At 40.2% G+C, this 13423-nt stretch overlaps 1 protein-coding gene across 18 annotated transcripts in view; it reads left to right on the top strand.

The window, feature by feature from the left end:
- SNAP91 (synaptosome associated protein 91) overlaps positions 1-13423 on the top strand; it is a 141399-nt gene that overhangs the window by 106735 nt on the left and 21241 nt on the right. For 16 of the 18 annotated variants that reach the window (XM_040350025.1, XM_040350031.1, XM_040350030.1 and 13 more), the window contains 3 exons: positions 1765-1848; positions 5103-5183; positions 11484-11657. In XM_040350025.1, the coding sequence (XP_040205959.1) occupies positions 1765-1848; positions 5103-5183; positions 11484-11657 (339 nt within the window). The remainder of the gene's footprint in view (positions 1-1764; positions 1849-5102; positions 5184-11483; positions 11658-13423) is intronic. The other 2 variants (XM_040350034.1, XM_040350026.1) reach the window with 1 other exon arrangement.

Genomic DNA, 13423 nt, shown 5'->3' with positions numbered 1-13423 from the left:
ACTTCTACCCCTAAAAAGGATAATATCTTATTTCCTCAATAGATTTGGTAGAGGTAAAACTAATGGCAATACATGTAGGGCACTGCCTTGAATAATAGATGTGACAATTTGCAGAGGAGGTGTTTATTTGGGAGGAAAATATTTATGCATTGACTGTGTTGGTGAGATGAAGAAGGGAGCTAGGATGAGGGGGTTCTTTGAAGTGCACTATATTGCAGCGGTGTGTTCACTGTTATCCTGGGGCCTGTCTGAAATGCAGGTTGTGACACTTTGTCAAATACCATTTGCTATAGCCTTAGCGGGGCAACCACCCACTAGAAGGATAGGTACACAGGCAGTCACCCTGGCGGATGACGCAGGCTCATCTGAGGTGTGGAGTCTAAGCATGAACCGGATTTTGCCACATGCTGGAACTGCCATGTTGCAGTCAGTCCCCAAGATTGCCACACCAGGAGGTGAACAAGCTGGAGTCCAGAAACGGATAAACAGGTTAAGGATCAAACAGAAGCGTAATCAGTAAAATAAACCAAAGGTCAGTAACGAGTAGTTGCAGGTTGGGTTCAGGCAGAAGTATGGCTAAGAAACACGCCAAGGGTCGATAATGAGTGGTAGCGCAATATGGACGGCAGGAGAGAAAGATACTTCCTGAAGAAAGCATGAAAATATGGCAAACAAAGTGCAGAGACATGACTTAAATCAGGAAGTTCATGATGGGAGCAAAGAGTTCAAGGTGCAGCAGAAATTGAGGCACAAGGCGGCGTTGTCCAATTGTTTCAGGCAGGGCACTGTCCAGCATCTCCGGTAGCTCAGTGAGAATAGTCTCCACTGTTGGTTAGAGGACTAGACATCCCTCCTTGTTGAGGGGGGGTGGGGGGTGTCTAGACCATGGAGGATGCAGAACGGGGGTACAATCTGGTGACACACCTGTATGTTGCATATTATGGAGAGTCATTGCACTTCCAATCCTCTGTAGAGTGCATATTGAAGGGGGTTGATGCTGTGGAATAGTGAGCCTCTTTAGATGGAGGCTCCCAAGTGGACTGGTAGCATGTGCAACCCTAAGGAGGGGTGGATTGGGCTGATTCTGGTGCAGCAGTGTTTGGGCCAGAACACCCAAGTAGGACTTGGGTAATTACTCTTGTTCCAAAGCTTCATCAGGCTTCTGCCCTCTGGCTCCAATTGGAAAGGTATTGTGTAGGACTGCTCACTCCAATTGTCCCTTGCTCATGTTGACAAACATGTACTGCCTTTTTCCCTCTGTTTGATGTTTTGGGATACCCCAGGTCATCTACTGCTTGCTTTAATGTAAAGGCTGGCAGGCTGCAAAGATTCTGCTCTCATAGAAAAAAAAGTTACGATTGAAAATTGATATCTCCGTAGTACATATTCTGTAGCTACAGAGGTCAATGAGGGCTTGTTTTAAAATGCATTTTCTACTTATTCAGCATATGTAAATGCTTTAGTGCACATAGTCTGGACACAGGTTTGCAATAAATGTACGTTCTTAAATGGTTTTAACGATTCACATTTTAGTCACACGTGTAGGAATTGAATTCTCCTTTCTTAGTATCATACTTTTACAAATTATGTAATGACACTGTGCGATTCCTTTTTACACAGAAATTATAAGCAAGCATTTGTTTTGTGTAAAGCTGTTAGTCTCTGTACTAAATGACTACAGAAGGAATGTATGCAGTATTGATAATCTCTGTACATATAAGTATGCTCAGCATTATGATTATTGTTGTTCTGTAATCATTGTAGTGGATGCATTTGCAGCTCCATCCCCTTTGCCTACTGCTTCACCTGCAAAGATTGAGTCTTCAGCTGTGCTCGACTTATTTGGAGGTATTTAATTCTCATTTGATTATTTGCTGAACCTCTCATTTACAGATTCCTTCAGAAAAATCTTTGATTGGAAATGGCTATTTAATGGCAACTCTACTGCACAGTACAATACCTAGGAGATATTGGGCAAAAGGGGTAGCAGTGAGAGGAGTGTATAAATTACTCGCCCCTTTGTCCCCTATATTTTGATTTTGCAATTTTACATTTCCAATATGATTGACATTTTTGGGTCATGAAGTCTGATGAATTTTTTTTCTTGTCTTATTTATCCATGGACTTGCATGAGTTTGACATGTAGAATAGGGAAGATGAAGGAGCGGACTCCATGGCCTGTCACTTTAAACAAAAATTTCAAGTAACTGATTAGAGGGAGAGAGGAATGTATAATAGGCAATGGGGTTGATTTACTAAAGGATAATTGGCTGTTCACTTTGCAAGAGAACCTTTAGGCCCCTTTCACATGGGCACCTCCGTGGAACAGAATCCGCTTGTTCAGCGGGGGATCTCTCCACTGATGCCTGCTGAGCAGGTGAGTGACAGGTCCATCTCCACTCACTGTGCAGAGCAGAGATGGACACAGTCCCACTCTCCTCTATGGGGAAACCGGACCACCTGCCTGTTTTTCATCTGATCATATCTGATTCGCTCTGTCAGACGGATGGAAAGTAGGAGCACCATCCATCTGGATTTTGAGTGCAGGATCTGATAGCGGTGGATGTCAGCACTGACATCTGCCGCTCCATAGGGGAGACTGGAGGGTCTGATCAGGTCCGCCTGAAAAACCTGATCGGAAAGCCTGTGGGAAAGGGTGGGAAAGTCTCCAGAGGTTGGTGAATATGGTGACTCTTCACTTTTTGCAAACAATACCCAACCACATGCAAGTAAAATAAACTGCAAATTTGCTTGCACATGATTGGATGATGGAAGTCAGCAGATCTTCACTTCTTTCACTAAGCTCTCTGGATAATTCCCTTGCAAAGTGTACAGTCTATTTGCCTTTAGTAAATCGGCCCCAATATATTAATGCCCCCTCTTTCCTTTAGTTTTCTCCATTGTTTAAGGCCGGGTTCATATATGTGCGTCCAGTTCAGATGTGATTTTTGGTCTTAATTTTTGCCTGAATTCGCACCTGAACTGGACCCAGAGATGCACAGGACCCTTCTGCAGACTGCAGCCTCCCTGGACCCATTGTGACCTGGTCACACTCGCCTGTCATGTGAATTGGATGGAGAGAAATTATATGTGAACCCAGTCTTAAGGGGAACATGTGAGCATAGAAATGTGGGCGCTGCCATTGCTTTGCTAATTCAGAGCTTTTACTACCTTTGCTGTCTGGAACAAGCATGCAATGTCGACAGAACCCCTGATATGCACATACCTGTTCCAGGTCAGTGACGCAAAGTGACAATAGAAGGATGAGAATGGCAGCTCTGGAACCTTTTTCTACAAAAATAAGTTGGCATTGACATTGTATTTTTATCCTGACATATTCCCTTTTAATGGAGTGCTAGGAAACACCTACAGCTGCTAATAATTGACTATTAGTTTGTGTCAACTTAGCCACTTTGACTGAGAGTGGGTATACTACTGTTGTCTGGTATCAGAATAAATGGTTTAGCTGATACTAAACTGGGAGTATGGGAAAAGAATAAAGCAACATCTAAACTCCAAATATTATTGCAAGTAAAATCTAACACACAATGATCTGGGCAGTGCCATGATCCAAATCGGTCTTTTATCAAACTACTGGTATAGAAAAATGCCCTTGAAATAAAGAATTGCCCTGTACTAGGGGAACAAAATTCCAATGTTGTTCAGTTTTTTTTTTAAAACTGATGCACTGGTAGCAAAAGCAGCATATGGTCCCTAACATTCTCTTAATATGTTCCTGAAAGACACTATAGCCAAGTGATAAATATAGTGGGTAAACTTTGTTACTGTGGTCTTCTGGGTACTAAGGGGCTATACTATAATAAAACAAATGAACAGTGACTGTTATTTCAGTTTAATAGTTTAAATGCAATAGGTTTGTTTGCAAAAGTATGTTCGCTGCTGAAATAACTAGGAAAGTGGTGGAATGATACATATATCAATTGGCGCTTAACATGTGAATATTGTAAATGCATTCATATCGTATGTCAGTTTTAAGAATATCTTTAAATATGTTCTAGTTTTATTTCATTTTAAAGTGGCGGTAAACCCTTACATATACCCAGGGAAGTGACTGGCCTCAGGTGTTGCATTAGAGATTAAATCTTCCTTTAAATCTTCCTTTACCAGTTGTACCTTTCTTCACTACATATGTTCAAATCCCACAATTAATAACGCTTGCCTGAGCGGTCAGAAAAAAGGGGAGGAGAGCTGAAGTTGCACTCTTCAGAGCTCAGTGAGGAGAGGCTGTCAATCAGCTGGAGCTCCCTCACCTGTCACCCTTTCTTTATCAGAGTCAGGAAAATTTGCCAGAGGTGACTCCTATTGATAGAGGAATGATGCAGCAGACAGAAATGACACTTGGTGCTCTTAACTGAGACAAGTACACCCTATAGAAGGATATGTTTTGTTCATATTTATTGTCTGAGGTTTACAACCACTTTAATTCGCCTAAATATGAAATGCAAAAACCATTAGTTCCTTCATAAAAATACATTTTTAACTAATTTATATACCGTATGTATCTATATGTCACATTTTCATGCAACATTACTGTGGTGACATTGCATTTATTACCCCTTTTTGTTGTGACCTATGTCACATACTTGTGACGTATTCTATTATTTAGTCCTATGCAAATGCTAACTTTCAGAAAATATAGTATAGGAAGGGTTAAAAGCCCTGATCAGGGGTCTGCGACCCAATGTTCTCTCCTATTCCTGTTCCAGAGAAGCAAAGGAAAGTATTGAGAAGATCTTTCCAAAGGGCGATTTCCATTTGACAATACCACCAAGAGCAGTTGTCCAATAAAAAGATTTTCTGTTAATCCCAGTTTTACTGAAACAGGAGGTATTTGGGTTTCTTGTCACTTTCTGTACAAAGACAGAGGATAAATTCACCTCCCCAATAAAAGCCTGACAGGAGTTCTAACTCTACTTTAATGGAAAAAAAAATAAGTTTGCTGTAGAGCTAAACTAAATCATAGTGATTGCTTTCTTTTTTTTATTTTAAATGTTTTTACTTTATTATTATTATTATTATTATTATTATTATTATTATTATTATTATTATTTTTATTTTTTTTTTCTCTCTTCACAATACAGATGCTTTTGAAAGTGTAGCTGAATCACAGCCTCCAACGTTGGCCCCTACTGGTACATCCTCTTCTGCAGATCTGTTGGCTGGTAAATTTATTGTATCATTTATTGTAATGCAAACTCCATACTGTTGCAGGTTTAGATTTAAAAAGTATTATTAATTTAAAGCGGGGGTTCACCCTACAAACAATTTTCTAACATTACATTGAGCTCAGTCTCGACAGTATGCCGATTTTTTTTTTTGCTGTACATACCTCGTATAGCTATTTTCTTAGCCGTCTTCCGGGTAGTGAATCCCGCGAGAGTGGGCGTTCCTATGCAGCAGTTAGTGATTGACATGATGACAAAAACTCCCCCACCCGTCGCATAGGGAGCGTCACGAGTTGCCGAAAGAAGCCAAATGTCGGTGCGCAGGCGCCGTATAGCGCCGACTGGACGTTCGGCTTCTTTCGGCAACTCGTGGGGGAGTTTTTGTCATCACGTCAATCACTAACTGCTGCATAGGAACGCCCACTAACGCGGGATTCACTACCCAGAAGCCGGCTAAGAAAATAGCTATACGAGGTATGTACAGCAAAAAAAAAAAAATCTGCATACTGTCAATGTCGAGACTGAGCTCAATGTAATGTTAAAAAATTTGTTTTTAGGGTGAACCCCTGCTTTAATGTAGCCAAAATCGCTTTCTTTACTGAAGGTCAGCAACATTTTCCACAAACTGTCAATTTACAAGCATTGGACAACAATCATGCAGGTGAACAATAGTGTGCCGAAGACACATAGAGGTTAATTGACTAAAGGCAAATAAACTTTCTCTAGATCCGAGGGGAAGCTCTGCTGATTTTTATCCAATCACGTACAAGTCAAAATGCTGTTTGTATTCTTTGCAAAGTAAAGCTCTACCTCATTTGCTAAGCTACTGGCCTATAGTAAATTAACCAGAGTTAAAAAATTTGCACTCATAGTTAGGAAAGTTGAAGGAAATCTATGGTCACAGGATACATTTTCATGTATAACATCAGCATTGTAATCGCAATACATGCAATAGTTAACAATTCAGTATACGTTTTTATATGAAAAATCTTTTCATTGAGAGTGCTTAATGTCTTCTGGTCATCTCTTCCCACAACTCCCTGGATTCCCTGCATGCTTTGTAGCTTTGCCTCTGTGGTTTACGTTCTACTTCTAAGGACCTCATATCCCATGGTACCTTGCTGCCTGAAAACAGTGATTCCTGTACTGACTCTGCATCCTGAATCTCCTTCTCTCAGCACATCCTTAGCTCAGAAGGCAGGCTCTGTGAAATGTGTGACGCAGCCGTGCCTAACCACAGGGAATGGTGAATACATGTCACTGAATTCTAGATATTTAAATATATGGGGATCTTCCCATAAATTTAAAAACTTCAGAATTGTTCAGATTAGGAGTAGGCTAGTAATAATAATTGAAATACAATGTGGAAATATGTTTTTACATTTTAACCATAAATACGCACTCAGTTCATTAATTGGGTGCACACACAATATAGTTTAAATTTACCATTAAAGTGTATTGAACCATAAACTGGAATTCCAGTCTACAGAATTCCTGCGTTTCCTGGCATAGTTGTTCTGTCCTGTTGGATGTTGGTTTCAGCTGCACGCCAAAAAAAAACAATATTTTTATTATTATGGTTGTAATCAAGTAAAAGTACAAGAGTACATACAAAAAAGAGAAAAATCCTTAACAGACCATAGAAAAGATAGAACATGTAAGATCAGGACATAAAAAAAAAATATCAGGATCAGGCCCCAAAATCTCTATCAGTGGGTAACCATAACAATACAAGGGGCATCTAACCCTGAGGCTGGGTTCACATCAATGCCATTTGGATGTGGGCACTCTATATTCTCAGAGTACACCTTAAGAAGGGTATATATGGAGCATCATAAAAAAAATGAAATGTGCAACAAAGGAATGGAGAGGTGAAAACAAAATTTGCAAGAAACCTAAAGAGTAGAGGGAGCATGGAGGAGGGATCACAAGACATAATTATTGGGAGGAGAGTCCTGAGAACGTTACCCATCCCTAAATATCATTATGAATCTATCTTGCCCATGGATTCAAAACTCCTTCAAAACATTTGTAACTATCCATTTTGCTGGCTAGGTTGTTTCCATGAGTGGGCTATGGTAAACTTGGCAGGCAATAGCATAAAGAAGATCTTTGCGTTGAGCGGGATATTTTCTCCACTGCTTCGTTTAGTAAAGCAGTTCTGATAGTTGGGGTACTGGGACCCCAAAACCCTCCTAATTAAGTCAAAAACCCAGTTCCAGAAGCATTCCTTTGGGCATTTCCAACAAATATTGTACATAGTGTCAATAGAATGGCAACCTCAGAAACACAAAGGCGAGGTATTCAGAAAAAGCCCTAAGAGACTGGAAGGGACCATGTACCATCTAGTCAAAACTTTTGCATTCGCCTCTACCAAAAAGATATTCTACACTCCCTTGTATGCTGAGTGGAAGCAAGTATGCAAATAGTCTGAATCTCTGCCCAACTACAAATCCCAGACCCTTTATATAAGGCAATTCGTCAGCGGTAGCCTATAGATAACCAAAATTCCACTTCTCTGACTTGTGTCCTGGGAACACCAAGTTTAGTCCTAGAGACCAAAGGAAGTGAGAGTAAATCTCAGAGGTGGGCATTTACAGCTCGGAATGACAATGTTGCAAGGTAAAGGGACCCCTAGGAGTCAAAAAGTGGCCAATCGTATAGAGACCATTATTGAGCCACTATCTAAATGCCTCCAGCTCTAGGCCTGGCAGGAAGGCGGGATTAATAAAATTATGGGACAATGGAAAGAAAGGAGATGTAAGATTACGATTGTCATGCACCCCATCCCACACAGCCAAGGAATGAGGTGTGGGAGCAAAAAATGCCAGCCCATGCCTTGCAGGTTGCCGTTTGATAAAAACCAAGCTGACCGTGCCTCTCTTCATAGAAATCCACTCAGGTTTCTCACAGCTAGTATAAACTGTTGAGAACTGAGCTAATTAAGCTGCCTGATAATACCTTGCAAAGTGTGGGAGACCCAGACCCCCCTTTGTCGTATGAGCAAAAAGAACCCGTTTAGACAACCTAAAGCCCTTGCCCCCCCAGACATGGCGTAGTATCCTGGATTGGAATTGAGCTAAATCTGACCGTATAATCAAGATGGGTAAGGCATGAAAACTGTAAAGGAGGTGTGGGAGTGGAGTGGATTTTACCTAACCAAGACCGACCATGATCGGCCCACCCCTTAAGGACCTCTACTAGTTTTATATAAAGAGGTGGATAATTTACTTTAGGCGAACTCCCAAGTATGAAATAGTCTGTCCCCCATATGAATGGGATCAAAACCTGTAATGGAGACACCACAGTTGGGGGAAGATTAATATTTAGTATACTATATGGAGAGGACACATATGATAGAGATGGAAGAGCTGCTCGCCCCGGAATTGCATAATAAGGAAAGGTTCCCCAGTGGGGCTTTTAGGCAGCGATGTCAGAAAAGTCAAATTAATTGTTACTGTATAAAAATAGTATTTATTACCGAGAATCTCGGATGTCACAATGAGTAAAAATGCAATATATAAAAAGCAGGTACAATAGTAAAATATCACATTCCTTGATACAGTAGACATAAATCGTTATACATATCGTTATATTCCATGTTATTGTACAATGTTGAAGCCCGACGCGTTTCGACCTGTTATCGGTCTCTTCAGGGGGACAATTGTTTCTAAAAAATATTTATTACATAAGTTCAAAATTAAAGAAGGAGAATATGTCAACATACATCACATTAAATCTGCCATAGTGATATATTTACTGCTAAAACAAGGAGTCAAAGATATTTAGAGCCGCTGGATAATCAGGAGGGGCTTAAGGCTACCTATGAATAATAAATAATAAATTCCAATGCGCTACTGTGAGTAAACAAAGTATGAAAAAATAGTGTGCAGATTGTACCTGGGGCAGCTATATCTAAAGTGTTCACATAACACAAAAGGGAAAAAAACAAGCTGAATAGGTGATAAGCGCTCCAGGTATGTGATGAATCACAACCAAAGTATATAAGTAAATGAATGAATCACAATCAAAGAAGAGTGAGTGACCAAACTCAAAGTGTGCAGTGCGTGTCAAAAAAATATACTAGAAAGAAATCTGTATTAGGACGCCGTGAAACCCTTTGGGGGTGTCCCGTCCCCTGTGAGTTTAAAAGTCACTGTGATGTGCACACATATGAAAAATAAATATATAAAAGGTATATATAAAATATAAAATATAATATATAATATATAAAATGTGAGTATATAGATGTGTGATAAACAACAATAATAATGTTGATGTGACAGTCTATTAACGGAGGTGATGAGATGTCCCCATGTGAAGATTCCTGTGTATAAGGCAGCAATTAGAGAATCCTCATTGATGTTGTAGTGCCCTTACCATGAAGGTGCTATATGTGCGCATATAGGGATATCCCTCCGGGTCTCCGATCACCTTTCTCCTGGGATCACTCAGTATAGGTTGTTCCAGCTGCTGTGTGCCATAAAGGTGCTATATGTGCGCATATAGTGCTAACCCTCCGGGTCTCCGATTCCCTTTCTCCTGGGGTCACTCAGTTCAAGTTGGTTCCAGCTGCTATATAACTCCAAAATAGTCCAAATAATGATGGTCCAATAGAGAAAGCAATGGGGTGGGGAGAAAAGAAGATTGCCTCCAATAGTGTAGTGGGTTAGGAATCCAAAAGTATTTATTAAAACAAAAAAACAGGTAGCACAGAAGGCGCTTTGAAATAACAAACAGCGTTTGTATATAAAGTGCAGACGTGGCGTTTGAAATTACCGCCTTACGTCCGATGGCCTCCGGCTTGTGCGAGTGTTTTCCTCGGTCTCGACTTTCGACTCCCTACGGCGTTACGTCACGCACCTCGTGACTTCATCAGGGGAATCCTGATGAAGTCACGAGGTGCGTGACGTAACGCCGTAGGGAGTCGAAAGTCGAGACCGAGGAAAACACTCGCACAAGCCGGAGGCCATCGGACGTAAGGCGGTAATTTCAAACGCCACGTCTGCACTTTATATACAAACGCTGTTTGTTATTTCAAAGCGCCTTCTGTGCTACCTGTTTTTTTGTTTTAATAAATACTTTTGGATTCCTAACCCACTACACTATTGGAGGCAATCTTCTTTTCTCCCCACCCCATTGCTTTCTCTATTGGACCATCATTATTTGGACTATTTTGGAGTTATATAGCAGCTGGAACCAACTTGAACTGAGTGACCCCAGGAGAAAGGGAATCGGAGACCCGGAGGGTTAGCACTATATGCGCACATATAGCACCTTTATGGCACACAGCAGCTGGAACAACCTATACTGAGTGATCCCAGGAGAAAGGTGATCGGAGACCCGGAGGGATATCCCTATATGCGCACATATAGCACCTTCATGGTAAGGGCACTACAACATCAATGAGGATTCTCTAATTGCTGCCTTATACACAGGAATCTTCACATGGGGACATCTCATCACCTCCGTTAATAGACTGTCACATCAACATTATTATTGTTGTTTATCACACATCTATATACTCACATTTTATATATTATATATTATATTTTATATTTTATATATACCTTTTATATATTTATTTTTCATATGTGTGCACATCACAGTGACTTTTAAACTCACAGGGGACGGGACACCCCCAAAGGGTTTCACGGCGTCCTAATACAGATTTCTTTCTAGTATATTTTTTTGACACGCACTGCACACTTTGAGTTTGGTCACTCACTCTTCTTTGATTGTGATTCATTTATTTACTTATATACTTTGGTTGTGATTCATCACATACCTGGAGCGCTTATCACCTATTCAGCTTGCTTAAGGCTACCTACCCCGATCCTTCCAAGGATGAAGAGCCCTCCCAAGTTTGCTTACAAGGAGCCTCATTAAGGACACCCTCTAGGCGATGTATCATAAATTAGCTTAAAACCATTCTGTAAATTTTTTGCTTCACCAGGCAGCTAGATTTGTTTTTTCCCCTCTAAATACTGTATACCCCAGTCAATTTCTGCCTTGATAAATGCCCCCTATGTGCTCCCATCATAGCTTTATCTAAATCGTGTTGCTTTTGTTTTTAATGAAAATCTATTTGCACTTACTAAGTGCTGGCCATGTAGCACAGCAACTCACTATTCTTATTTTGAGAACAATTGCTTGCAAAATGACTTGAATGAAAATATCAAAGAATCGCTGTTTTTATAAGCAAGCTGTTGTATAATGCACTGTATATAAGCTCTATGTAGTTGTCTGTTTTACCAATTCTAAGTGTGCATATTCACTGACCATTCTGCTCTATAGGATTTGGAGGGTCTTTTATCAGTCCAACTCCTGCACCAATTGCCCCAGCACAGAATAACCTCATTCAATCTGGCTTTGATGCAGCATTTGGAGCCAGTCAGCCTGCTTCTGCCTCTTCCCCTGCTGCAGCTCCGGCTCCTTCATCAACAGGCGGCAGCTCTTTTGATACATCAGGTAATTTTTGTAGATGTAAGATGTCCTCGCATCAATGTTTTCAAACCTACTGTTTTGCCCAGGCTTACACTGCACAAAAACTGAGCTTGCTCAGTTTCAGAAACAATGGTTTCATAATTGCTTTTTTCTGTTACCCAGAGCTTTGACAGATGGCAGTTGATTGAATAATGTCCTACGACTTTAATTTTGTGTTATGATTTGAGCACACATCTCATTGAGGGCACAATTTAGACGGTGGATTATTTCTGCACGACTCATTGCTAGAATGCTGAGCACTATACTGAATTGGAGCATATTTTTTGGAGTCCATTATTGTGCTGTTTAACTGATAGATGCTTTTTAATGTGGCAGTCATTTTTGCATGTTTTCTGTGCCATGTTTTCATCATTGTATTTTATGCATAGAATTGTAGATTCCCCCCCCCTTTTTTTTTTATTATATGTCAAATGCGACCAGCAACCCTTCTGGTCAACTGCTGTGATAAAGTAGATTATTAAAGGGGTTGTTTTTTATTTTCTAAATTGGTTCCTTTTAAGCTAGTCCATTGTTGGTTCACTTACCTTTTTTCCTTCGATTTCCCTTCTAAATATTATTTTTCTTTGTCTGAATTTCTCACTTCCTGTTCCTCCTCAGTAAGCTTGCCCCCATCATCTAAACCGTTCTGGCTGGGGGTTAGTCAGCGAGCACACTGACTAACCCCCCGCCAGAAAGGTCTGGATGATAGGGGCAAGCTTACTGAGGAGAAACAGGAAGTGAGAAATTCAGACAAAGAAAAATAATATTTAGAAGGGAAATCGAAGGAAAAGGTAAGTAAACCAACAATGCATTAGCTTAAAGGAACCTATTTAGAAAATAAAAAACAAACCTTTACAACCCCTTTAAGGGTTTTAAAGGAGGCAAATAGGGGTGATTTTGTTTTTAATATTGATATTTAGCCCAAACCTTAGAGCACATTTTAATATTATTCACATTGAGTGGCTATATGCACTTTTAAATCAAAGTGCTGCTAGAGTACAGAAATTGTACACACTGTTCTTTTGGAACCAGTCATAAAACCATAAATGAACCTCTAGTAGTGCCTTCCAAAGAGTGACGTTCGGGTACAGACACTCAGTCAGCAGCTCTGTCTCAACTGTAATCCTCTGCTGTAGAAGAGGCCACGCTGCTACATCAAATTAAGCTTTGACAATAAAACCTGGAAGCTGATTGGTTTCAATGCAGAGCTTCACCAGATTTTGCATGCTCCAATTTTAGTGAATTGCGCCCTATTTGTTGGGTTTCTAACAACTCGAAAAATAGCTGTTGTGTGTTTTTTATATTGGAATTCTGTCAGGCTGCCAAGATGTGTTCTCCAAATGGAGATATCTGTGCCCCTGTTGTGAAATTTGAAGATTAATTTTTCCACTATGACCATTGCTACAGAAGTGAATGAGGTGTTTTTTTAAGCGCTTTTTCTGCTTGTTCAAAATATATAAAAACTTAAGTGTGCATAGTTCGGATTTAAATGCATTCTATACGGCTGTCCATCAAACACTGAGAACTTCCAAAAGGTAACAGAAATCAGTTTGCTCTTTAACTGTAATCTACTGTTTTTCTCCAATCTAAGGCTAGGGAGTATCTTTGACTAGGTTATATTGCTCAGCTGCAGTATAGGTCTTCATAGCGGTCTTGGGAAGTGCAGAAAGTAGTTTTGGTGTTTTTTAAATGGGTGTTTTGTATCTCAAGGCAGGCGTCACATAATCGTAAACCTTTTGCAGCAGTTAAAC

This window comes from Rana temporaria, chromosome 4, assembly GCF_905171775.1.
Source record: "Rana temporaria chromosome 4, aRanTem1.1, whole genome shotgun sequence".
NCBI classification, from domain to species: Eukaryota; Metazoa; Chordata; class Amphibia; order Anura; family Ranidae; genus Rana; species Rana temporaria.
This window is presented reverse-complemented; position numbering and strand designations above follow the sequence as displayed.